The sequence below is a fragment of the Montipora capricornis genome, chromosome 8 (genome assembly GCF_036669925.1).
Source record: "Montipora capricornis isolate CH-2021 chromosome 8, ASM3666992v2, whole genome shotgun sequence".
NCBI classification, from domain to species: Eukaryota; Metazoa; Cnidaria; class Anthozoa; order Scleractinia; family Acroporidae; genus Montipora; species Montipora capricornis.
Genome location: NC_090890.1, coordinates 24157583 through 24185003, shown reverse-complemented (window position 1 = coordinate 24185003; position 27421 = coordinate 24157583). Strand labels below are relative to the sequence as shown.

At 38.8% G+C, this 27421-nt stretch overlaps 1 protein-coding gene across 1 annotated transcript in view; it reads left to right on the top strand.

Moving 5' to 3' along the window:
• The window catches only part of LOC138014477 (AP-2 complex subunit alpha-2-like), a 32735-nt gene extending 7192 nt beyond the window's left edge, over window positions 1-25543 (top strand). Inside the window, exons 6-25 of the mRNA XM_068861551.1 lie at window positions 1099-1207; window positions 1671-1732; window positions 3852-3940; window positions 5144-5215; window positions 5652-5748; window positions 5931-6068; window positions 6176-6283; window positions 6593-6765; window positions 6904-7033; window positions 7267-7368; window positions 8452-8628; window positions 8871-8901; window positions 10665-10830; window positions 11565-11647; window positions 11742-11831; window positions 13618-13741; window positions 15544-15660; window positions 17637-17706; window positions 19650-19784; window positions 23022-25543. Of these exons, the coding sequence (XP_068717652.1) occupies window positions 1099-1207; window positions 1671-1732; window positions 3852-3940; window positions 5144-5215; window positions 5652-5748; window positions 5931-6068; window positions 6176-6283; window positions 6593-6765; window positions 6904-7033; window positions 7267-7368; window positions 8452-8628; window positions 8871-8901; window positions 10665-10830; window positions 11565-11647; window positions 11742-11831; window positions 13618-13741; window positions 15544-15660; window positions 17637-17706; window positions 19650-19784; window positions 23022-23099 (2151 nt within the window). The 3' untranslated portion in view covers window positions 23100-25543. The remainder of the gene's footprint in view (window positions 1-1098; window positions 1208-1670; window positions 1733-3851; window positions 3941-5143; window positions 5216-5651; window positions 5749-5930; window positions 6069-6175; window positions 6284-6592; window positions 6766-6903; window positions 7034-7266; window positions 7369-8451; window positions 8629-8870; window positions 8902-10664; window positions 10831-11564; window positions 11648-11741; window positions 11832-13617; window positions 13742-15543; window positions 15661-17636; window positions 17707-19649; window positions 19785-23021) is intronic.
• Window positions 25544-27421: the final 1878 nt, after the last annotated feature.

The following is a 27421-nucleotide window of genomic DNA, read 5'->3' as shown; positions in this document are numbered from 1 at the left end:
CCGTCAATGAAAATACACCATCAAGGGGAGCTACAACAAGTTGCAAAAATAGTGGAGACACTTCACCTTCTTGGGGTGTTATTAATTTACCTATTATCTCTCACACTGCAGCCCCCCTCCCTCCCTTATCAGTGTTGCTAGCAAGACAAAAAAATTGTTGCAAACTTAAACAGTCAACATTTAAAGGGGAAGAGGGGAAGGGAAGTGGAAAAGGTTTAAATTCTAGATACGGTGGCTATTGGAAGCTGGAAAAGGTGTTTTTTAATGAAAGTGTCTCAACAATTTTGCAACTTGTTGTAGCTCGAAGTTACAAAATCTTGCCGTTATTTTGAACAACCCACAAAAGTTGATATTGGCAGTTATGTGAATATCGTAAAAAACTGTTGTATCAGCTGCATCTTTTTGCCAAAATATTGGACTCAAAATCCTGGGTGCAGCTTATATGCGAGACCATTGAAGATTAAACATGTTCTTCAATCGATCACTTCAACACAGTCTAATCTCTCCACCGTGTGCAAGAAAACAGTGAACTCACGAGGCAAATGACTGGCTGTTTTGTTGCCCTTCATTACTGCAGTCCATGGGTAAACTCTCAGTTTAGCGACACGTTTTTTCTCCAATCGATGGCTTCCATAAACATGACATACACACACAGACCAGACTGTAAATAACTTCATGGTTACTAAGCATGTAACGTATTATATTGTTCCCTACGCTTTATTTTTTGCCAAATTTCATCATTTTTAATTCAACTTTGGGCTCTAACAATGAAGGCAAGTGTTGTCAGTCCCAAGAATTAAGAAATGCAAGTAAAGATAAGCTTTTAAAAGGTATTTTAAGAGTTGATTATCTTCTTAAGTTTGCCGCAAATACACAGCATTAGATTTCGGCAAGCTAATCATGATTAAACAAACAACTTTTTTTGCAATAGTTTTTATGTTAGTTTGTTAAGTATCAAATCTGTTGGTGAATTTGGCCTCCAGACGTGGGCTTTGAACCCCACCCTTTTTTGACAGTATTTACCCCCACTATCTGCGAGGTAGAAACAATCTCAAGTAGCAGTTTTAAATGGTCCTAACTTTACTAACTTTTCAACAGATTGTGACATCATCATACACAGACCTCCAAGATTACACTTATTACTTTGTTCCAGCACCATGGCTGTGTGTCAAACTGCTTAAACTTTTGCAGCTGTATCCTTCACCAGGTTGGAAATCCATCCTATCTTGTAGCACAATGTATTGGTTTTTTTTTCTTTTAATGGAATTTTGACTTGATTTTTCAAGATATTGCATTTGTACCATCCACCAGATTGGAAATTGAGCTTATCTTGCATTGTGTTGTGTTCCATGACTTGTTTGGATGCCATTAATGAAAAGGCACTAAATTTACAATGTTTTTCCAATGTGTAAAATAGTACCCTAAGCCTGGAGATCTGTGTCAAATTGAAAAGAATTCTGACTTGTTGTTGAATAGGGCTTGGTGGGATAATCTCCACAAACAGGGGAATAATAAAACAGTCTTAAGGTTTGTATGCTGTGCATGTGAAGAAGACGGAACAAGAGATGTTTGTTTTTTGTCTCAAATGATTGCTCAGTAATTTGCATGGATAAAACATAATGCTGTGAACAGTTTCATTTTTCCCCTGAATTCACTTTCTCTGACTTCAGATGATCCAGCCATCCATGCACGATTAAATGAATGTCTTGAAACCATTTTGAACAAAGCACAGGTAATTAAATCTAGAGCATTGTATAAACAGATGCACCATAATATCCCTCTCTTTTTCATAAAATTTAATTAGGGGATTCAATTATTATTGACCAGTCATATGGTAATTCTTTTAATGTTTATATTTCACATGAAGTATCATCCTATTATCTTATTTTATAGAGTGTTCTGACTGAGACATTACAGTACAGCTGTAGATCAACTTTATTACTCTCTGACAAAGATAAATTTAAAATTAATCCTATAGTTGGGAAGAAAAAGAAGCACTAAGGTAGCTTTGTCTGATATATACATGTACATGTATTCATGTTGTTTGAAGTTTGGGTAATTGTTATGGCTTGCAAGGATGGCACAGTGGTGAGAGCACTCGCCTCCCACCAATGTGGCCTGGGTTCAATTCCCAGACTCTGCATCATATGTGGGTTGAGTTTGTTGGTTCTCTACTCTGCATTGAGAGGTTTTCTCCAGGAACTCTGGTTTCTTCTCTCCTCAAAAACCAACATTTGACTTGTAGTAGTTTATCGATGGATCGTGCGTGGAATTAAAGGGAGATTTTACAGTCAAGCTTTGTCATGCGTGACCAGTATCCACAAATTAACTCGGAGCTTCTGAGATTTGAATGGAATCTTGCAGATTTTTCTGAAAGTTGCTATGAAAAATGCACAATAACTGAACATTAATTCATCAAATGCTTGAAATAGTTTTCACTTTTCAAACACCGTTTATTTTATAATAAAACGAAAGTCTATAGTTAGCTATTTTCAATAATATTATATCGTGGAAAATATCCATGAATCATAAGTAAGTGTGATAAAAGAAGTGAAAATAAACCAGAAGACTAAAAAACAGAGCTGTTTTACAGGTTAATTAAGGTCTTTTGTTTCAAACATGTCCAAATTGTTACTTTGCGTGACTCCATGATACAAAGCTGTTTGGTTGCAAAAAATGTCTATCCCTATGAATCTCAGAAGTTTGAGCATTTCAAGTGCATTAGGAGATGTGTCCATACTCATGCATTTTATCTCGGGAGCGAAAAGTACCAGTAAGTGCTCTCACCACAAAGTGAGCTCCAGATGTTTTTGTTGATTGCCAGCAGACATATTGGTGGGTTGGTGTGTCCATACAAAATGCTATAAGTTTCGTGAATCGCTTTGACAAATAACTCAGAAACAATGCATGGCTCAGACTTGAGAATTGGCATTAATTTTTTGTTTCCGAAAACATTTTTTGGATGTGTGACGGTCAAGGCTTCTGTGTAATGAGCAATTTGAGGGTTGTCCAATACTCACAAATAGACTCCGTTGGTGTTAGTGGTGATTCTAATGGTTCTATTGGTGAAAGCGAACATCTTTTGTGTGGTTGGCTTATAGAAAGAGGAATATTCATAACTATTATTGCGTTTCTACTTGGTGTAATTTAAGCGAACTTGTTTTTCACCAATAACACCATTGGAATGACATTTTCTATCGATATCAATCCTACCATTCGTACCAATGGACCATCGGTTTGACGAGACGAATCGTATCTGTTTGGGTATATTGGACATGTATGAGCAATTTGGTCTGACTGTGCATCTTAAATCCTCCATTCGCTTAGAACTACAATTCCTTGCGCCTTTGACCATAATCCTTTGCATTTCAAAGAAAAAAATGTGTTCTTCTCCCGATTACAGAGCTGCCTTGTTCGTTTGCTTCAGGCTCACTCACTGCGGCAGCAATGAGGAAGAAGCATCCTTTAGGCCTTGTTTTATTCTAGGTGCATTACCATGGTAACAACCTGCAGAACACATTGACTGTCAAAGTGTTAGCTTCCAGGCAAAAACTGCATAAATATGGCAGAAATGGCAGTATAAGTGCTTAAAAACTGTATACAGTCACCTTAAGAAATTTCGCCCCAATTGCAGTCAAATTTCATCCTAAAGATGTATTAGGGTAGGTTGTGGCTAGATTTTGCTATTTTGTGTGGCTGATTTCTGTGGTTTGCTAACTCTTTACTGTCCAGGTCATTCCTTTTAAGGACTTGTACAGAAAATGAGATGATACTCATGCTTATAATATTCACCCTGGCCTGTCATTTTTGAAAAAAAGAAAAAACTTGAACTAATCCTGATCCTTCCATAGGAGCCACCAAAATCCAAGAAAGTCCAGCACTCAAATGCAAGAAATGCTGTACTTTTTGAAGCTATAAACCAGATTATTCACATGGATAGGTATGGAGTATAATAGTTGTATCATTTGGTACGCCATTTTTTTCAACTAAATACATGTACCTTAAACACCAGCCAGTAAACCAAAGCCCATATTAAGAGCTGTTGGAAGAAAGATATTAATTTAAAAAAAATGGCATGTCCAGGACAAAAAGTTATTAATTTTAGTGGTTTCCAACAAGCTAACCAGTAGTTTAACCCATTGACCCCTGGTGGTTCCCCATTAACGAGTAAATTGGTCTGGCGTTAGACAGAGTAAAATACTAAGTCTGGCCGGTTTAAGCCAGTTTGGGTGTTAAAGGGTTAAACTGTTGGGAAATACAGTGTACATCTAAGTGAAGTCATTGTCAAAGCTGTATCTTCACTGTAGATTCACTGTAAGAGTCAGTTAAAGGTTCATTAATTTTGAACAAGAATCTCACTCACAACTCTACTGATGCTTTATGACCCTTGAAAATCAAAAGAAATGAAACCAGAGATTAGTAGCTTACATTTAGTCTTCATTCTAGCTTACTTTGAAAAAGCCAACTGATATGAAGGAAAATAGTTCTTTGATGGAATGGGGTATTATTCTTTTGTGACATCAACTCTGTAGAAAAGGGCATTGAAACTCAAAATTACAAATAATAATTATGTCATACAGCAGGTGTAGTAAAGGATTTTTGATTCCATGAGAATAGCCAATGGCCAATTCCTACACTTTTGGTGTTGACAGAAGATTGGATTATTGTTTGACTACATTTTAAATAATTTAAAAATTGGAAAGTGAAATTATTTCAATTTTGTCAAGTAAATTGGGCTTGATTTATCAGACTTTATGAACTGCACTCCAGATTATCTTGTGCAGAAGATACTGTACACATAAGTCACATCCCTGAAGTGAGAAAACAACTGTGACTAAGGGCGCGTTCGATTGACCCTATTCCGGAATAAGAATACGTGAAGTGATGATTTAAAATGGAAGGTCTGGCGTTTTGAAGCAACAAGGATGATAAAGATATGTTTAAAATAGCATTTTAGCAAGTGTTTGACAATTTTCATGTGTTTTTCTAACTTCTATTCCATGTATTCCTATTCCGGAATATGGACAATCGAATGCACCCTAAGATTCTTCTGTTTTGGTCCTTTTTAGTGTCCAACTTTTTTTTAGGTGATATCATAGAAAGTAAATGAATATTTATGTTGTTTTTGTTCTTTTTTTCACAGTGAACAAAGTTTGCTGATCAGAGGGTGTAACCAGCTGGGTCAGTTTTTGACACACAGGGAAACCAACCTTAGGTATGTTCACTACTTTGGTTCAAATTTTGGCAAAATGGAATTTAAAGTGACTGCGCTTTCTTTGATGAATCAGTGAAATTTGACAAAGACAAAGAGGCTAAGAACGATCAGAGGCAACCTGAAGGCTCCTTTTTCAATAGCTTCTACCACATGTCATCCTGGTAAAGTTGAGTGCCACTCCTATCCTATTTCATGCACAACTTGTCCCCAGTAATACTGGTACTCATTTTACCCACCTCAAATGGATAGAAAGCTGAGTGAACTTTGGAGCGCATGGACAGACAGGAAGGTTGGGATGCAGTCTGAAAGCAATATCCACTATACTACATGTACACCACAGTACTAAACACTCTAGGAATTGTTGGATGTATACTTATTAAAAGTGGTCTGTTGTGATAATTAATGATTATTATCTTCCTAAATATTTAATTTACAGATATCTTGCTTTAGAAGGTCTTTGTTTAATGTCCAACTCCGAGTTCTCAGCTGATGCTGTCAGAAAACATCAAGAGACTGTTGTTTCAGCACTGAAGGTGAATTTATCTCGTTGTTTACATTTTCCTGTTGCTAACCATACATTAAATTCATTTCCAAAGAAGTACATGCAGTCAGTTTTCCAGATAAAGACCAAAGGATGCCTCCGATCAGTGGATCTGGCTAATGATTGAAACCCCTACAAGTTCAATAATTATTGTTTATTGTTCTTGATTTGTAGACTGAACGTGATGTCAGTGTGCGCCAGAGAGCAGTTGATCTTCTTTATGCTATGTGTGATAAGAACAACGCTGAAGAGATAGTGTCAGAAATGTTGACGTACTTGGAAACAGCTGATTATTCCATCAAGGAGGAAATGGTAATGAATAACGTAGAAACATTGTTTAAATGTTTTAGATTCTGAAGCAAAATTCAACTAATAAATTTTCACATTGTGTTTACTGGCTCTGAACAATTTTCCTTCAGGTACTAAAAGTTGCAATACTTGCTGAGAAGTTTGCCACTGACTACTCCTGGTACATGGACACCATCCTAACACTAATCAGAAATGCAGGGGATTATGTCAGCGAAGAAGTATGTAGCGGAAGCCAAGTCTTGCTTGCGTGACAGTGAATTAAAGGGCAGCATGAAGTAACCATTATAAGTGAATTAAGTTCCTATTTTGCAGAACTAGATCCCACAATTAACTGTAGCAAGTTTAATAATATAGTGGAAAATTGAGGGCAGCTGGGCGAGAGTAGGAGAGGGAATTCAAAAAAAAAAATCGTATTACTGGTACGTACAATCATGTTAGGCCTCGTTAAATGCAGCTTCAAGTTAAGCAACAATAATGTGTCCATCAATAATATTGTCGACACTAACTAGTTTGAACTTGCTGTGTAGGTATGGTATCGTGTGATCCAGATTGTCATAAACAGGGATGATATCCAAGGCTATGCAGCTAAGACAGTGTTTGAGGCCCTGCAGTCACCATCGTGCCATGAGAATATGGTGAAAGTCGGTGGTTACATCTTAGGAGAGTTTGGAAATCTTATCGCTGGTGATCCACGCTCGAGGTAAAGCAACTGCCTCTTTGAATAATGACCTATGGTATGGGTGAAATTCTTCTTTTTAAATCATGTATTCATTATAATAGCAACCTACTCATGTTGGTGCTTTTTAATTTTTTTTTTTTTTTTGCCTCCCTTGACCAGTCCAATGGTCCAGTTCCAGCTTCTTCATAGCAAGTTCCCATTGTGTTGTTCTTCAACAAGAGGTTTACTGATGTCAACATATGTCAAGTTTATTAACCTTTTCCCAGAGATCAAGGGACACATTCAAGAGGTTAGACCATTGTCTCTAGCTACAGCACATACCCAAAAGCTTATACTGTACATGTAGTTTATACAGTTTAAAGTCACACAACACATGTTTTGTCCAATCCTTCGTGTCAGTCTTAAAGCTAATGGGAAGGTCCTGCTGCAAGGATATAAGAAATGGCCGCAACAAGTTTATTCATCACCTGTATGCCTACTGAGCTTGTTTGTTAACTAACAAGTTTTGCTTTGCCTCAACAGATTTTGCGAAGTGATTCTAACCTCAAGAATTCGGATGCAGAAATTCAGCAGAGAGCTTTGGAATACTTGAAACTTAGTACTGTTGCATCCCCTGATGTATTGGTGAGTTTCTATTGACCTTGATTTTTTTGCTGTTCTTAATGCTTATAATTATGTGCAAGTTTCTTTCCACTCTTGTTTACAAGTGTAAATGTCTGTAATTAACTACCGGTAATTTTGAACAATTGATGTGAAATACAAGGTAACATAGTACGGCATTTCCCAATAGTTTAGGATGCGTCTTATAGCTGAAGATTTAGGTGTGATTTTCAATGTTATGTAAACTTGACAGAAACAAGATTGAACGTTAATGGTGCATCTTGTAACCGAGTAGCCTTATAACCAAAAAAAAAAGATACACTTAATTATAACTTATAACTTAACAGTCATTCTACCACCTGAACATCCTAAGAAAGTGACACTTCAAGTAGGTGAATACTTTATTTCTTTGCTTCTAGACCTTCCTGACACTTTTTCAACAATGAACAGCATTTTTATACTAGGATTGGGAATTTCGAATTTGGTTTTCTTAAGCTCGGGCTAAAGTGTTTTAAAGTAACCCGCATCACACAGTTTTTAATCTAACTCCTTACCCTATCACTGGGAAGGGCTAAAATTCTCACTACCAGTGGCGAGAACGCTGGTCAGAGGTGGATTCAATCTCAGGCCATCGGCTTAGTGCTACTCTTGCTTCAGACACCCGGGGCCTGTTTCTCAAAAGACCCGAAAACTTTTCAGGCCCAAAAAGCCATTTTTGAAACTGCCAACTGCTTATTTTGGAAGGCCGATCTTTTAACATGTTTCCAAGGTAACAAAAAGTAAACTGACTGTGAAGTTTGATGACTAAAATCCTCTCCGTTCTTGAGATACAAAGGGGATTGTGACACCCGAAAATGGCCCCTAAAGTTTCGGGACTCTCGAGAAATGAGCCCCTGGCCCTGTTTTTGCGGTGAGCTGTACCTGTTACTGTCTGAATGATCACTGATTCCAGTTTCAAGTTGGTCCTTGATAAGAGGAGATACAAACCCTTTGTTTATGGAGGGTTTGGAATGCTGATTTATTTCTCAAGGGAGGGTTGGGCTGGTACATGTACTGTTGGTCTGATTTAAACTCTTTGAAGTGACAATCTCCGAATATTCTTGACAGGCTACTGTGCTTGAAGAAATGCCACCTTTTCCAGAAAGGGAGTCATCCATCTTGGCTAAGTTGAAGAAGAAAAAACAAGAGAAGACTGGAATAGTCGAGAAGGAAGAAAAGGCTGAACCTGCTGAAAAACCAACAACAAATGGACAAGTTCCAGTGGCAAATGAAGTGCCTGTGCATGTATGTTATCGAGTTTACTTTTCATATGTTGCCTTTGTGTGATCTGATTCATCTTGAGCTTTAAGAAATAATTATGCTCTTTAATATTATAAATATACAACAATGCCTGCCAGCTATCTTCATTTTATTTTCCAACCCTATGCATGAGCTTGTTTGCTGTAATACCTTTCTGAAAATGTCAATTAATTTTAATACAGATATTTATTCCTAATAATTATTGATTTCATCTTTCCTTTTTACAGCTCCCTCCTTCAAATCCTGCATTGCAAGCAGGTATGTAATGCATACGTTTTCTTAAGGGTTCAGTGCTATTGTGTGAATTGGTGAAAGTGACTAATTTCAAAATGTAATCTTTACTTGTGCCATGTTTGCATAATATTGCTTGATGCTTGCTGAGAGGCTGAAAAATCTTGCATGACCTTCTTGGCATTATGTTAATTGCTTGGTAAAATGCAAAGGGATGAATCAAAAAGAAAATCAAGCATCTGGTAGGTTGCTGCATTATCATCATGAATCTAAAAGGAAATCGTTGTTACCTTCCAACATTGAATGTGTGGAGGAGGGGTGGGGGGGAGAAGGGGAGCTATATAAGAGAAGGAGAAACTATTTCTTTTGGGCCTTAACAGAACCGGGTTGAAATCCAGCTCTTGTGAAGTTCATTTAGATAACCTTCCCAACTCGATGATTGTAGCTTGGTTGATTAGTAAGATGTTCATTGTATGGCCAAACAAAGAATGACAGAAAATTCACTGAAAGGCGCTTAATGTACGCGGCCATTTTGTTTATGAACGGTGATGAAACATTTGGACAACTGCTAGAGCTCTATGGCAAGTGTGTTCTTGAACTCGCAAAATTTCTTTCATGTTTTAAGTCGCTCTTGGTCTTGTAGTGATTTTTTTATGGATTGCTGCGCTTGTGAAAACGTCTTAATTTTTACTTCATTTTTGCTCGAGGCTTCCCTTGCCGACAATTGCTCGTTCTCCTTGCTCGTTCTCTGTGCTCGTTGTTGAGGTTTACAGTTGTACTTGCGCCTCCTTTTTTATGGTTAATAGGAACAAGCAAATTTTTCCGGTTTTTGTTTGTTTTTAAATTTTTGAGGAACGTTTTTTCTACCAGAACAGTTTAGAATCTTGGCGTGGTGGAAAAGTCCAGACCACGGACAATATAGAACTTATTCGTGTAGTTAGAAGGGTTCGTGCTACTCCTTGAAGTCCTCGAAAAGCCCTGGAATTTTAATTTGGACTTCAAGGCGCTTGAAAAGCCCTTGAAAAAAAGGATTTGGTGGGAAACTGCTTGAAAACTCCTTGAATTTTATGCTTGGGTGAAAATTGTTGAGATTGCACCATGCTAAGTTAAAAAAACATTTCAAAAATTGAGCCCAAATTTTACTATTGGGGAAAGATTAAATGCCAAAAATAAAATGTCCGTGTGTGCACTTAACTCGCAGGACGTGGGAAAGAATATCAAGGTAGGCTTTTTCAGCAAAGAAAACACTGCAACACGATGTATGGCATAGAAATCTTCTTAGAAAGATTCCTTGAAAACTCAATTTCTTGTTCTTGAAAACTCCTTGAATACTCCTGGAATTTTACATACAAAATCCAGCACGGACTCTGAGTTAGTTGTTTCCAGTCGTATTCACGCCATATGAAGTGTACCACTGACCATTGGGACAATTTGTATCAGCACCTAGAAAAACGACCTAGCTCATCAGGAGTCCTTCTTGTTCAATGGTTGGATCACCCAGTTGTTGTTGTGGAGGTCATAGATTCATTTCCTACCTGGTACCCTGATTTTCTCTTTTGTCGCTTTGTTCCTCGGCCAAGGAACTACAATTTCTTCTTTCACAAGGGTACATCATCTTCATCGTTATCACCTTGAATAGTTCCAGTTCTGAGGTGCTTTCCCTGGCAGAGTTTTGGCTAGCTGCTTGTGTTTGTTTTGAGTTACCGTTAGCCTTTCGTGGTTGTCTGCATCTGTTTTGGTGGAATTACTTTGGTTTTACAGCACTCAATCGAAAACTTGACCTTTTTCAGATCTCATTGGCACAGGAAATGCTCCTTTCGTAAACAACTTTGCAGCTTCAGATACTGCGGGTGGAGGGCTTCTTGTCGACGTGTTTGACATCCCAGCAGCAACACCAGCGCCAGTGATAGGGGGTATTCCTACCATTAACCCTGGAACAGAGGAGAATCTTAAAAAGTAAGATTTGATTATTTAACGGCCCCCAACCTCAATTTTTTTTTCTTGCCGAGATATATCCATTCATCCATTGTGAAATAAAAAAAGAAAAAAGGAAAGGAAATTTATGAGGTGTCTAGTCTTCTAGCGCTGGAGCACTAATTGGAGACACTGTAAACTTACTAAAATCAAATGTTGGTTTTTGAGGAGAGGGGATATCCGGAGTACCCGGAGAAAAACCTCTCGGAGCAAAATAAAGAACCAACAGACGACTCCAAGTCTGGGAATCGAACTTGCTTTCGTTTTGTCTTCAAAATCTCAGTTTTAATGTTTCAAAAAAATTTGATGAAACCATAGGTTGTTTGTCCTACTGCGAAGTTAGTGCGAGACTTGGGCCTCTTCCTGTGGTGACGTAAAAACGCCTATTCATTGCAAAAATTCTTTCAAAACTGGAATGGAAAATCGATTTGTGATTGTGTGCCAATTTTGTAAACTCGTGTGGCCTTTTAGAAGCAAAATCGAAAGACAACGTAAAATACATATCTTGTGATGATAAAATTTGACTTTTTGCAAAATAAAAAATGTTGAGGTTACGGCTCATTAGCAGAGATGGTGTCGTTGTTTGTGTTCTGTTTTAACTGGGAGTGTCTTTAAACAGGTAGTGTCAGTTTGGACTGACAGTCTGAAGTGTATGCGTTTTTGCATATAGTTCTGGTCGTGGATTCCTCCTCTGAATACGCATTGTTTTTTGACAGATTTGTGTTCAAAAACACTGGCGTTTTGTTTGAAAACGACATTCTCCAAGTTGGAATAAAATCAGAATTTAGCGACACAAAGGGTAAGTCTTGTCATTTTGTGTTGGGGTGGCAGTATTCACTTTTGTCTCCATGAACCAATTTGAAGTTTCACTATATCATTTTATCTTTCAACAGGAGCTATTGGTATATTTTATGGCAACAAGACGTCTTCACAATTTGTTAATTTCTCCTCCACTGTTCACAGTCCTGATGATCTCAATACTCATATCCTTTTACATGCCAGATCAACCTCGTTTCCTGTCTCTATCTTCTCTGCCTCTTTTGTCGTTGAGGAGAGAGACAAAGGAGGCAGAGAATAGAGACCCTGGAAACGAGGTTGCTTCGGAAAGAAAATTGATGATTTATCAGACATTGCGTCACGCAATGTCACACAATGTCTTCTTAACATTTCTTGGCTTTTGCGAGTTCGCAACCAATAATCACGCGTCACGCGAAGGTCACAAAGTTTTCTTTACAACCTATGATTTTGTGGTGTTCTCGTAACCTTCGTCGTCGTCCTTGACGTTAAAACAGGGACGAGTCGTTATGGACGAAAACGTCACGACAAGATATAACTTTGCTCCATCGAAAGTCTTTCGCGATTACTGCATCTCATTCACGTCGTACAATCGTAAGAGCGGTCTCAGAGTAAGATATGACCATAGCCCATTTCCGAGTTGCTACATGCCTCAAATGGAGCCCTGGGCCCGGTTGTTCGAAAGCCGATTAACTTAATCCAGGATTAGCGTAAACTATTGTTTCATGTTTTCAACTTTTTGGTGTAAGTTTCTTTTGCTTATTTTTGTGTTTCAAGATTCACTTCTTCTTATGTAAAGTTTTGCCGAATATCAGCGTTGAACAGCATTTGGGAATAGGGAAATGAACTCCTTGGTTAATTTTTAATCTGGGATTAGCGTTATTCGGCCTTTGAACAACCGGGCCCTGGTGCACAACCATTGGGTATTCCTATGCAAATCAAACTCATTTCCCTTGCAATAGCCCTTTTCACGTTTAGTTTTTCTCATTTGCATTACAATGCAATCTATCATGTATGTGAGGCAATTTCGAGCTATTTTGTAGTTTTAACCCAAAATTGCCTCGCACCCACGTTAGATTACATTGGAATGCAAATGAGAAAAAACTAACCGTGAAAAGGGCTGTTGTTGAGCTCGAAGACTCATTTCGAAACCGAGACAACAGCAACTCGGAAATGGCCCATTAAATGCACACCTATTTCAATAAGCGTCACGAAGTGTCCCGTGGCACTTCTCCTTAACTTCAAAACCACGTGTGTCTCGGAGTACAGACAGTCGACGTCACAACGTGTTCCCAAATGATTCCCCTCAAGTAAAGATGCTCTAGTAAACAGCTGCGTTTACCTTAACCAAAAAATATCGCTAACCGTGAGCGTTAACTTATTGTTGAAATAGGTAGCAAAGGCTTGGGTGTGCATCTAATTCGGTCAGAGTACAAAGAGAGATTGAAAGGCTCGCATGGATATGCTCATGCTGTCACTGAAACCTCAAATTTGGTGATTTCACGTCGTCGTTATGCAAACTACCGCAAAAATACGAGTATTTTTCCCCTTTCAACCAATAATACTATCGTTTATCATAAAATAATTAGGATAGTACGCCCACTCTCATTTGTCAATAGCTGTGTTAAGATGAGAGTATGGAAACACGGCTGTGACATCACACCAATGTAGTCAGACGCGCGTTTTGATTGGCTGGTAGGAAATATGTGCCTGTATCAAGAAAAACTGTTTCAATCAAGAAGTAAAAATACCCGGTATCAGCATATTCCTTCATTTGTCGAATCATCTTTGAGGAATATTTTATAAAAGCATAACTGTCTCGAATTCTCCAAACTCCCCCTCGTGTTTAGATGAGGCTATGGAAACACAGAAAACGTCCTCTATTGCTTAAATGGCGTTGTCGTTTTCTTCGCCGCTATTGTTTCTAATTCTCCCAACAGCGTCCAGTAGTTATAGTTCCTTGACTCATTTCACGTCTACAAGTCGACACCAATTCTCCGCCCCAAATCGTCGAAGGTGGTGCTCAGATGAAACAGATGATTAATGTAGAGTGCATCATGGAATTCAATGCTCATCCAATCGTAGACCTTCAGTTCAGGTAATTGCACAATGAGCTTCTTGGAATAGATAGGTAATAATAATAATAATAATAATAATAATAATAATAATAATAACTTTATTTCAGTGTCAATCTTCTAGCTAGCCTGTATTAGGCTTACTAATCGGGGACACTATCCTACATAAAAAATACAATAATCTTTCGAATTTACAATAATAAAGAACGTATTTAGTAACTAAAACTTATTTAATTAGGATCTATGATTTTATCCGATTATAAAAATTTATATTTAGCAAGTGCATGTGGGACAATTACCATTACAAAAGTCGTTCTCCACCAGGCTACCGAGATCTCTTTTTCTAATATTGGCCATGAAGGCCGTTAACGTCTGTCTCTCTCTGTCTCCTGAGCTAAGTTTGGACCAAAGTCGTGGTCTAAAGAACGTCAATGAATGTTTCCCATGCCTGACACTGTTGAATCGTGGGATATAGAAATCAGAATTTCTCAGATGGTAATTAGATGGCGTTTCGCTGAATAAGTCCAGAATATTCTTAGGGAGTAACTTATGCTTGACCTTGAACATAAATATTGCTATATCTTGAAGACGCCTATTATATACGAAAGTCAGATTAGCACGTTTTAATAAGTTGTTGTGTGACAAATTCCAATTACAGAAAACCGCCCTGAGACCTCTTTCGTTCACGCGTTCCAGTTTCTTTCTATCCGACGCCTTACAAAAATGCCAGACTAGGCTGCAATATGTAAGCTGATTTAATCGCTGTCTTGTAAATCTGAAGTTTAGCTTCGGTAGGGATCAGTTTCCTGAGCCTCATTAAAACACCAATCAGCCTACTTGCTTTTTTACAGGTAGCTGAAATATGTTCTGAGAAATGCAGATCCTTATCTACAGTGACACCTAATAATTTAAGTCCCTCAGTGATGTTAATGAGATGGCCATTTATGTCAAACGTCAGCTGCAGAGATGGCTTGTGTTTACTTCCGATAATCATGGCTTGATATTTGTTCAAGTTGCCAACCAAATGGTTTTCTTTATACCACGCCGACATTCGTTCCCCTTGATACTTGATCCTCTCCATAAGGACATTTATGTTACTATGAGCATAATAAAGTTGGTGGTCGTCAGCATACATTGAAAGACTAGATGAACGGTCCAGGTAGTCGAGATCATTTTGGTAAATGTTCCATAAAAACGGTCCCAAATTGTAACCCTAGGGACAGCCCATATTGGTTGGTTTCCAGTCGCTGACCACAGCTCCTAGTTTAGTCCTTCCTTTGCGGTCCATGAAAAAGGAACGCATTAATTTTAGCGATTCGTTAGAGAAGCCGTATGCCTGAAGTTTAGCCAACAATAGAGTTGGATGCATTGTGTCGAAGGCTTTACTCATATCTGTCGATAAAACGTCTACGGTTTTTCCTGTGTCAATAGCTTGTTTCCAGTCTTCAACTAGACGAAACAGAGTTGACTCACAGCTGTACAGCCCACGATAGGCCGACACAAAGGGATCGTGCAGCGATGGGCAAGCTTTCGATTGCGTGAGCAAAACGTTTTGTCCGCGAAAAGAAAAATCCCGTAACCCGACACTAACCCTTGCTCCCGAGGGTGTCCGCTTACGGAAGGTTCGACTGTTCAAGCAAGTGACAAAAGTTGTCACGCGAAGTCACCCGTGTTGTTCTCCTCGTGCATGTGGGCGAAACGCGCACGAATGCAGAAGTTGTCTCTTGGATGTTCTCTTACTATTTGTTCGATTCGCTTATAGCTTTTGTTCGCTAATCCTGGAGTTTAACGTTGCTTATTTGTTACTTTTTTTCCTGTTTACTAGTGTGAACGGCATGGGCCAAAGAATTGCTCTTCCTTTGCCCGTGTTTGCGTCCAAGTTTTTTGCACCCACGGACATGAATTCACAGGACTTCTTTTCTAGATGGAAACAATTAGGAAAGTAAGTATTGGTTTCAGCTTGCCATATCGCTCAGGTCTGTCAACAGAGAGCGTGAAGACTTCCTCTCGAGTAATCAACACAAACGAAGTCTTTCTGTTACCGTCGTTCATTATTTTTCCCAGGTTTCGAGAGATGTAATTGACTACTGCAAAGTGACGGTGTTTTCCCCTTTAATTGGAATTGTTTTAGTTTGCAACAAGAGTCCATCGCTCAAAGAGTAAGATTTAACCAAATTAGATTAATCTCCATCAGCGTCAGAAAAGTGTCAATTTGCGGGAAGTTTTGCGGGAAAATAAACAATTCACCAATTTCGTATCCAATTCAAACCCTTTGAATGCTATATCAGTTGTGGTTACACACACCTTGGGTTTGGGGCCTTTCGGACGGTAAATGGCTTGGGTTTAATTCAGCTCAGGTTTTCATGTTACTCTTTGGGATGCGGTTACACAGTAAAAGACTACCTTAATTAATATAATAGGCCTTACCCCTTATGACGTAACGCATCAAAATTCTTTTGTTGAGTGACTACTGAAACATTGCATTCTGGTATTTATAGTAGTCACTGAACAAAAGAATTTTGATGAGTTACGTCATAAGGGGTAAGGCCTATTAGGGATCTTCGTGTATTGGGTACGTTCTTGCGTTATGATTGGCCGAGCCACCTTAGCGAGCAGATAAACAGTACTTTTCAGTTCAGGAACTGTCATGGGAAGTTCTTTTGTTCTTTTTGATGTATCCATGGAAATAACCCTAGGGCAGTTTCGTTCTAGGGAAAGCGCTTACACACAAAAACGTCCTTGCCCGTGGGCAAACGCTATTTACGAATGGGTGAAAGGGCTATTGTAACCACGACTATTGTAATGCAAATACAACACACAAAGAATCCCGGGCGATCTGAATTGGGTGCAACATTGAATTAGACAATTTTTCTATGATTGTTTATCTTCCCGCAAAACTTGGTTTAAAAATAAACACTTTTCTGACGCTATAGGGGCAAAGCTGATACCAGGTTCTTACTCTTGATTAATGGACTCTTTGAAAGTTCTTTGGCGATTCCTTGGGTGTTGCTTGGTTTCGCTAATGGCTGATAGTGACAATAGTTGCGGTTACACTCGCCTTCTGCCCGAGGTAACCCTGTGGGTAATTGCCTTGGGCTGGGATCGGTTTGGGTTTCCGGTCAGGTTTAGTCCTCCGGTTAAATTGCAAATAATTGCCCAAGGTCAACTTTTGACCTGGCAGTATTTGAAAAAGAAAAAAAGAAAGAAATCGAATTAATGGGTATTTAGAGCAAAGACAAGTAAAATATACTCATTTTGAACTTCGAAAGTTGGCCATGTTTGATACCACGTGTAATGAATTTGGTACGTGCCAGGATATTTGCCGCAATTTCAGCGCAACACCACAAAAATGTACCCAGCATGTGCTGAGGTTTCCGGAATTAATTTTTTTCTTCCACCCGATTGGTTGAACTACTCTTGTGGTTAGATAAACCAAGACTAAACCCTACGACTTGGTTCGGCAAACGTCATGGGTTATTCTTTTGTTCTTTTTGATGTATCCATAGTGATTCCCCATGGGCAGTTTCACTGTGGGAATAGAGGTTACACACAAAACACAGACTTCCCATCGGTAAAGTCTCACTTTCCCGTGGGCAAAAGGTCTAGTGGAACCGCAACTAATGTACAGCAAATCTTTGGTCGAATCAAACCTAATTGCGCCTTGCCAGTACGTCTTTCTCGCTCGTTAGACGCGCCTTCAGATTGTAATTGTTTGGTTTATCCATTGGTTCAGGACTGCGCGAGCACTTGTTGTAACTGGATAAACCGCTCGCAATATTCCTGTCGGTGACGAATTAGATTTCCTGTGCCCAGTTTATACCATACCATATACATGAAATCACTCTGCTATGCCTAACCTTGGTACTGCGAAGTAAAACAAACTCTTTAATTTTTCCTTGTTTTTATTATTTGTCCCAGTCCTGGTCAAGAATGCCAGCAGATCTTTAAGGCTAAGTTTCCCATCGATACAGAAACGGTTAAAGCCAAGGTATGTGCAGTATAAAGTATTCAAAGCAAAAGATCATCGAAATTAATGAAACAACTTCTTTACTACTGCTTAGTTGTTTCTGCGATGATCTTTGGCTTGAACAGTTCATTTATATCGATCCGCAGCAACGTTGTATGGCTTTCTTTTATTCTCTGCATCATCTGCATATTTCCTCTTATGAACTCGCAATTGGCCAGATCCAGGATGGCTTGTCGATAGCCCACTGACGGTAGCCCAGTTTGCCCATCTTATATGAGTAGCGAAAGTGCGCAGTCATGGGTGCGAGTTACTCTTAAAAGGGCTGTCACAGTGGTGCAATTTACTTTGTACCAATTACTTGTCTGTAGAGCATACATAATTTAAGTTACCAAGGACAACCGTGCATACGGCGAGTGCTACTGAAATTTAAATTGACCAATCAGAATTCGGCGCGTGGGAAAAACTGTGCTATCCGACGTCAACTCAAATTGTTCGCAATTAAAAGGCCAGAAAACCGTTTAAAAGATTTTGTAGCAACTTTTTTGTCAACAAACTTTGGCGCCAAAACTGGGTTGCCAGCGAGCGGCGATTCGAACGTCAGCTGTTGTGCTTTGGCTGTTATTTGTGCTTTTTCTAACTATTTTAAGACGAATTCAGTCTAGTATTTTCGAATCAAGGGTAACGTCAAAACTGTATTGATAATTTATTTATTTGTTACCTTTGCGAAAAAAGACCTTGTTGGCGTCCTTTCGACAGGGTAGATCCTCAGCCTGAGGATAGCACAGTTTTGACTGCCGCACGCATTGCGGCTCGGGTTCCGTATGCACGGAAATACAAACTTTGAAAAAACTGTTAGGCTGAACAGATTTCAAACCCTCCAATTGCAATCTATTTTAATCTTCTTCAATTTTTCCTATCCCTGCCTCCTGCTGCATTTGGTGTGTTATTCAAACCTTCCTTTAATGTCTTAAATACAGGTTATTTTACGTTTCGTTTGATTTGGTTGCCATTTTCCAGTCGCTGAATTTGGCTGAATTTCTTGACAGAGCCCCTTTAAGCCTGGAATTTTTTTCAGAATTCTTTTCAACTGTTTATTTCCATCATTAAGTGCGATGAACTTTCGCTTAGCCAATATGTGGCTATCTTCTATTCTCTCCATCGTTCTTGGGCAGCAGTTGTCCATCTTATGCGTCTATGAACTCTGTAGATATAGGCCATTCCGGAATTGCGCAGGAAACTTAAGCGAGTTTCAAAATTAATTTGAACCAATCGATAAATTGACACCATCACGTGAAAGATAACGTTGAGATTAGCCATCTGTCCAAATTTGACGCTTTTAGGTCCAACAGAGACCAAGTTACGGACTTCTAAACAGTTAAAAATCCATACAAACGTCTCTAATTTTGAGGCTGCGTCCCGCAAAACCGTATAAACTCTTTATAAAATTTTATCAGATTGGGACAACTGGAAAATACTGTCATGGACCTACAATTTGGAAATAGTTGAAATGAAAATCACTTTGTTTTCCTATTTTTATGAATATTACAGAAATCGTAAAAAATTTTTAAGAGTTTGTGTGGTTTTGGAGCCTCAAAATTAGAGACGCTTGTATGGATTTTTAACTGTTTTTTTAAGTCCGTAACTTGGTCTCTGTTCGACCTAAAAGAATCAAAATTGGACAGATTGCCAATCTCAATGTTATCTTTCATGTGATGGTGTCGATTTATCGATTGGTTCAAATTTGAAACTTGCCCCGGTTCCCTGCGCAATTTCGGAATGGCCTATAGCTTGATATTTCCTTTTGTTGAAGAGATTTAATTTTCGATGATGACTCGGGGATACTCGGAAAAAAATCAGAGTGCTTCTTGCAGGAGTCGAACCTATGACCTTCCGACTACTACATCGGATGCTCTACGACTGAGGTGTGAAATAATCTTCATTTATCGTTTTTTTTTTCTTTTTAGCTTGTCGGTTTTGGGATGTCCTTGCTCCAGAGTGTCGATCCTAATCCAGAGAATTTTGTTTGTGCTGGTATAATCAAGGCGCGAACAGTTCAAATTGGAACACTGTTGCGATTGGAACCTAACAGACAAGCACAGGTATTGCCGCGGAAAAATCCTGACCTTTCATAAAAATAGACCCATTTCAGTAATTCCCAATCCGGAGGACAAAACAATGGTTGTTCCGTCCCCTGAGAGAAACAAACCTTTCAAATGCAAAACAACTTATTGTTTTGTCCTCCAGATTGGGAATTAACTGGAAGGGATCTATTGATGATGACAGAAGAGTTTGAAAGATTTGAAACCGTAATTTTAAGAAGCCCCTATGCTCAAAACATTTTTTCCGCAAAAGTCAAATTTCAGCGCTAGAAAACATGTATTTTATATTTTGTGGTTCGCAATGACGTGGCTCTTAACTACAGAAACACAGTGGTTGCTAAAGAACCTTTTTTTCTCAAGAGCCCTAACAAAAAGGTTGCATGGATGGTTCTTTGTCAATGGAAATCTCAACCTCGTTCCCAGACTCATCGTTCCCTTGACCAGCGGTTGGGAAACAGAGACTCTGCTCGAGTCCAAAAAAGGCCATATTTGATTGGCTGTTGAAAAACGATTTCATTTCCTGTCATTTTCACAGTCTAAACTCAAAAATCGTGATTTCTTCTGGATTTTTATCTAAAGTAGGTTAAAGATGATGTAGAAATAAATCTTTTTACAACTTACCAGTTCCGTAACGTTTTTGTTTTTGAAAAACAGCATTTTGAATTTCCGAATTGTCGCTTGCGTGACACCAGATGATAATAATAATAATAATAATAATAATAATAATAATGATAATAATAAGTATAATAATAATGATACAGAATTTATATAGCGCTTAAATCCTAGAGTCCAGAAGCGCTTTACAAACTCAACTAATATTTATATGGACTTAACTAAAACCTAACAAAAACCACATTGAAGACGGTTAGCTTTTACTTGTTTTGCTGGGTACTACTATGTCAATACTCTAAAAAGGTCGATTTTCCAGGAGCTTGTCTCGTTAGTCTAGTGGATATTGGAATATGCAAGGAGAACTCATCGATCCGGGTTTAACTCTTTGGCTCACCTAATCTGAATGTTCTCTGCGCATTGAAATGTTTGTTTCTTTGAAGTAGATTTGAAGTCTGAAGTAGATTGTACGTCGTGTAAGTTGAATAAAAAGGAAAATGCCAGTTTGAGGGATGGCAATGACTGTTGACCGTGATTTTGGTGTAGAATGAGCAGCCATCTTGAAATATACGGAAAAAAACCGCTGGCCTCAAATTTGGCCCTTTGAAGTGTTTATACTAGTTGTTCTATCCGAACCGTGCCGATTTTCTAGGCACCAGTACCATTTTCACCCTTGCTCAGACTACCTCGCCGAAGGTCCCAGCACGGCTAAGAATTTTGGTTCGGCACGGATGAAATTTGGTACGGACAGGTTGTTTGCACTGCAAATTTTATCCGAGCCGAACCTTTTTTTTTGGGACCCCTGCCAAAAATTGTAAACCGGGCTTTCGTCTTCTTTTGATTGATTACCATTTTGTTCATATTCGCCCATTACCGAATGTTCTGTAAGTCCCCTTGAATGTTAAAATTAGATTGAGAGACTGGTCAAAAATTACACCTATGTTGCTTGCAGATGTCCTAGCTGCAATTCGGTTGTCGGCCATTATTAGTTCACCAATTTGTGGGTGCGGACTGAAATTTTTTGGATTGACGAAATGTGTTTCGGTATTTTTTTATTCTCCGCAGTTTAAACGCTTTGAGTGTATTAGGAGATGTGTTTATACTCATGTGTACTGTCTCGCGACCGAAAAGTGACCGCTTTCGAGGCAATCTTTTCTGTTTTCTGGGAAAATGGACTTCATTATCCCAGAGTCTCTCCGGGCGCTCACGAACCCATCTTCTATAGATCTGAAATGATGATTATCGACAATTCCTAATTTTCTCTAAATTGACTACTTTCTCGTCAATTAAGACGCTTAGCGCTTGATAGGGATTATGGGAAATGAATATGTATTCCCCAATGCCTGTCCTTGCAGGACTCGAACCTGAGAATCTTCAAAATAACCCTTTCGCTTAACCACTATACTACCTCATCGCTAACTGCCAGAACATTGCTTTTTTTTTTTTTTAACATGTCAATAATTTTTTTTCCGAGTGGTACTGTAAACGTGTATTATCAGCCGCTAAGAAACAAGTTTAAACAGGGGGAAAATGTCGGTTACCAAACCTCAAGAGAAAGCTAACCATTTTAAAATCAAGTACCAGACTTAACCATTATTCAGCAATGATTCTATATGTACTAATTAGTGTTTCTTAATAATCGGTACAATTGTTACCCAGTTGAGCTTTAGTGGTAAAGTGGATAAAAGCAGTTCCTTCAAATTGGGTGCCGGGTTCAAGTCCTGTCCAGGAATGCAATTTTTACTTTTTTTTCTTTTTATCTGCGGGAAACACTCTGTTAGATATGTTGGGCCATTCTTATGGTCAAAACTTACCGTAAATCAAAGACATTCGCCTAGTTTACCAGTTTTTATTAAAAAAAATAAGGAAAGTGAACCTTGCAGACATTTTAACTAACAATAGCAATTGCTGTAATTTTTGTAGCCAATAGAATCGTTAAATTTCTATTAACATTTTTTATTTTTTACAACTTTCTTTTGTACATAAGCTAGCGTAGGATCTCTTATACTCCTTGAGTTTTTATCATTCTCCTGTAAATTGTCAAATTCTTTAAGTACCATATGTTAATTAGTGTTGCTATTTTACTAGTGTCCCTGGTTACTTTTACTTTACTGTACTTTACTTTTAATTTCTTCACTCCTGGCGGCTCATGCCAAATTCTGAAAACGATGTGATCAGTGACTACGCGACTGCGCAAAAACACAGTACAGCCTGGCAGGTCCTTTCTGATAAGATGAAACGTTTTGCTCAGATGTGAAAAGACGCGTTTTGCCTTTCTGATTGGCAAAGAAAAATCCCAAAACGTGGTTGAGGGCCGGAAAGACTAGAACTACATGTAAAAAACCCTATTGATGACATTGTATAGGTACAAATCTCACTGCTTTTTTCGTATATGTGCAAACGTTAAGACTTAAAACTCGATTCTTAATGTCTTCGCCAGTGCAAGGTCACCGGCAGCGTTGTTAAGACTTTTAGACAAGATCACCGAGCGAAAAACAATGATTTGCGATTACGCCGCAGTTGGGTAGCAAAAACGTTTCATGTCTTAAATTTTGCCTGTAAATTTTCCATCATTCGTTGTTCATTTTACTAATTGATACCTCTTTGATCATCTTGTGTTTTTTGCAGATGTTCAGATTGACAATACGAAGTTCAAGGGCTGACGTCGCCAAATACCTTGTAGATATATTGATTGACCAGTTTTAAAACCAGTTTGTCCAGGTGCTGGGCGCTTTAGAGTTTGCAGGAGGAAGACATTTATTACAGAGTAACTTGTCATACTTACCGGGTATTTTAATTTTTGTGCAAGTGGAAATGTCTAGTGAAGCTTCAACGCAGCTTCGTGTAATGTCGTGAACGTTTTTCGTGCGTTTGAAGTGGTTGCCACGGTGTGGATTGCTGGCGTTATCCTTCGCAAAATTTGTCGGTCCATCGTACGCAAACTGTTTATTATCCAACTTCTGATTTTCTCGAGTTTTGCTCGGATTACGCGTGTTCGGAAGTTTTACTCACGTTCAGTGTTTTCCGATTTTCCGTTTCTCTTGCGCTTTGTAGTAGTATCACTGGTTCCCTCTCGTTTTGGTTTCTGACGTAAATCTGATCGACTCTGGGTTCCATAGACCGTATTCATAAATGGTGGACAAGAAATATTCTTTTGTCTTTATGCTAATCATCCTTACTAGCCTCACTTTGGAGCAAAAAATCTTTTGAATTTTGTTCATGCTAACGAGGCTAGTGAGGATGATTAACATAAAAACAAAAGAATAATTTCTTAGCCGCCATTTATGAATACGGTCTATAGTAGTACCGATGCAAGAAAAATGAGTTCATTATTTCACACGCAAACTGCTCACCAGATATTTTAGAGCTTGTAAAAGTCGTAATGCTTACATGAGAAGTGATGGAGTTATATTAGTCCACCCGATGCGGTGTATGCTTAAGGCTTACTACCACACAACTTACTACCATAAAAAAAATCATTCTTCTTTGTCTTTAAATTCCGAAAATTTGTTTGCTTTTGAAACATTGATCAAATGGTTGTGGATTTTACGGTCCGCGAAACTGACCTGCGGGCCCCAGAGAGCTGGATGGAGCAGAGAATGACGTCACGCCATTTAGAATGCAGGTTATCGACTATGGAAAACGCTAATAATAGTCTAAAAGTCCGAAACTCTAGTGCTGTATGCTAAATCAGTCGTGAACTCAAGTGACTGTTAGGCAATCCAGTCTTTTACTGTCATTTCCTTTCCCTCACAAACTTTTTAAGTTAGTAACAGCGGACCGTCAAATAAATAGAGGATATTACATGGCTGGGCGGAGATACGAAATTTCTCTGCGAATGTTGAGAAATCCGAGTAACATATTTTTCAACACGAGAAGAGAAATTTCGTATCTCCAAGCGGTCATGAAGTGTTCTGTTTATTATATAAACACTAATGAAATACCAAACCATTTCACTTTAATATTTGTAGATTTCTTATGTAACCATAGCAACGGTGATCTTTTCACCCATGGAGGAAACATGTTTTTCACACATGAAGAGTTTTTGCGCAAAACCTCACCTACCATTTTATTAGTGTTTAGATAATAAACTTTTAACTTGAAATAAACTATCTTCTGCTTCAAACGAAGGCTGAAAAACGTCGCCGGTATAGTGATAAGCACGCACCCTTTCAAAGTGAATAATAGGAGTGATATTCTTTTTAATCTAAGTAGCACTTGGAATACAGTCGAAGCTGGAACAATACCAGCAATAGCCAGTTAGCGAGAGCCGCAGCATTATTCACTCTGTCACTTTAACATTTTTTAACTTAGACCATTTTATTAGAAATTTCGTGGTAGTCCATCAATCATTCTCTCTTCCTTAGGTTGTATTTAGTTGTGCACAAGTAGTTTACAGAACTTTCTTCTTGAATGTGCGTTGATCATCGTATGGACCTAAAACAAAATAATTTCAAAACGGTGAATACTTACTGCGCCTTTCAATAACCTGCGGACTCTTAAATTCAAAGGTCAACCGACAAATGCGTTTTTCACTACCGTCAATCAAATGTTCGGCGGCTCCTCCCAGCTTCCGACTATGTTGACTGAACTGGGCTCAACGATGTGATTTGATTATTGCGCGCTCGACAGTAGTCGGAAGCTCGGAGGAGCCGCCGAACATTTGATTGACGGTTGCGAAAACCTCATTTATTTTGTTGGTTGACCTTTGAATTTAAGGGTCCGCATGTTATTGAAAGGCACAGTAAAAAAAAGTTTGCGCGCCTGCATTGTGAGGTTTATAAACGCCAGGTGATACTTTTTGTTTTGCCCTCTGTCAATGTCCTGATTTGTCAGGCAATATAGTTTTCTTTGAACACCGGTCGGACGTACGGGATGAAAATTAATCGCACCTGCGACTTGATTTTGCTTGCGAAAAGCTATTTTAAAGCAAGACAAAAAAGTAGAGAGCGTATTGTACTAGTTAATGACTGGCTGTGGAAAGTGCTGTATCTTACTCGACCGTTAGTTAACGCAAACTGTCATAATTTGCATAATTAACCTAGGATTTTTATATAAAAAAATAAAAAACAACATGTAACAAACATAAGTAGAAGTCATTGTCCAGGGGTCGAGAATCGCCTGATGGAAAATAAAAATACAAAAAAGTTTGTGGGTTTGTTTTTTTTTTTTCGCGGCTTCGTCTGTTCCAACCGAATTTCCGCGTTTGACAATCGAAAAAAGCCTTTCCAAGCGTAATTTTATCACCCAGGACGGTTCATCCCTAACACTGATCATCTGTCCCTAGCATTAATCATATGTCCCTAGCAATGATCGACTGTCCCTAGCAATGATCAATTGTCCCTAGTAGTGATTGACTTTACATAGCACTGATCATCTCTCCCTAGCACTGATCAACTGTCCCTAGCATTGTCTCCAGCACTGAAAAACTGTCCTTAACTTTCATCAACTTTCTCTAGCACTGATCATTTGTCCCTGGCGCTGGTCATCTGTCTCTAATACTGATCAACTGTCCCTGGTACTGATAAACTGTCACTTGCACTGATCATTTGTCCCTAGCAAAGATATTTTGTCCCTAGCACTGATCATTTGTCCCTAGTACTTCTCCCCAAACTCATCTGTAATTGCAACTTCTGAGAAGACAAAAGAAAAGAATAGGCTACGTAGTAATAGCATATTCCCTTATCGCTGGATCTGAGCCGAGATCCTCTAAAGAGAGGACACGATGTTTAGAAGACGTAAGTTGAGGGGAACGTAGTACCAAGCATTTCATTTAAGAATTTCTTCTCAGGTTATATACCAAAGATAGCCTTGGTCAAAAAGAAAGCGAAAGCATACCCCCACCATTAAATTCACTGTCTGTTACCAGCTTGTTGTTGTTATTCTTTAGGAAAAGATTATTTTTGATCAAGTTTGATTGAATAAGTACATGTCGGTGATACAAGACTAGTTACTTTTTTGTTTGATTTTACTGCTGCAAAAACTAAATAAATTAACAAAGTAAAGAAAAATTATTTAAAAGCAGATTTTATTTGCCATGCAATGCCTGTAGATGCCCAGGAAAGGGTTTTCCAGATCATGATACTTTTTGTGATTTTTAGCTGCATGAAACGTGTTTTCTGGAGTACATTAGTGGACATTGAAATATTTGTTGGTCAGTATTGCACAAAAGGTAGCAAAAAGAACTGTAGAAATAAGAATTAAGTATTGGTTGAATATTATTGGGGGAGGGGGGGGGGGGGGGTTTCAGGAGAGTAAGGACAGATGATCGATGCTAGGGGAAGATGATCAGTGCTAGGGACAGATAACTAGAGCCAGGGGCAGATGATCAGTACTAAGGACAGTTGATCAGTGTTAGGGACAGATGATCAGTGATAGGGACAGATGATCAATGCTAGGGACAGATGATCAATTATGCTAGGAACAGTTGATCAGTGTTTATCAGTGATAGGGACAAATGAGCAGTAATAGGGCCAAATGATCAATACTGGGGACAAAAGAACAGTGCTGGGGGACAGATGATCAGCGTTATGGACAGTTGATTCGTGCTTTAGGGACAGATGATCAATGATAGGGACAGTTGATCAGTGCTAGGGACAGATAACAAGCGCCAGGGACAGCTAGATGATCAGTGCTAGAGACATTGGTGCTAGTAAAAGTTGATCAGTACTTAAGGGACAGATGATCAGTGCCAAGCCGACAGATGATCAGTGCTAGGGACAGATGATCACTGCTGGGACAAATGATCGGTGCTAGTGAAAGTTGATCAGTGCTTAAGGGACAGACGATCAGTGCCAGGGACAGATGATCAGCACTTAGGGACAGATGTTGAGCAATAGGGACAGTTGATCATTGCTACGGACAGATAATCACTACTAGTGATCAATTGATCAGTGCTAGGGACAAATGATCAATGCTAGGGACAGATAATCACTACTAGTTACAGTTGATCAATGATAGGGACAGTCGATCATTGCTAGGAGCAGATAATCACTACTAGTGCCAGTCAATCACTACTAGGGAAAATT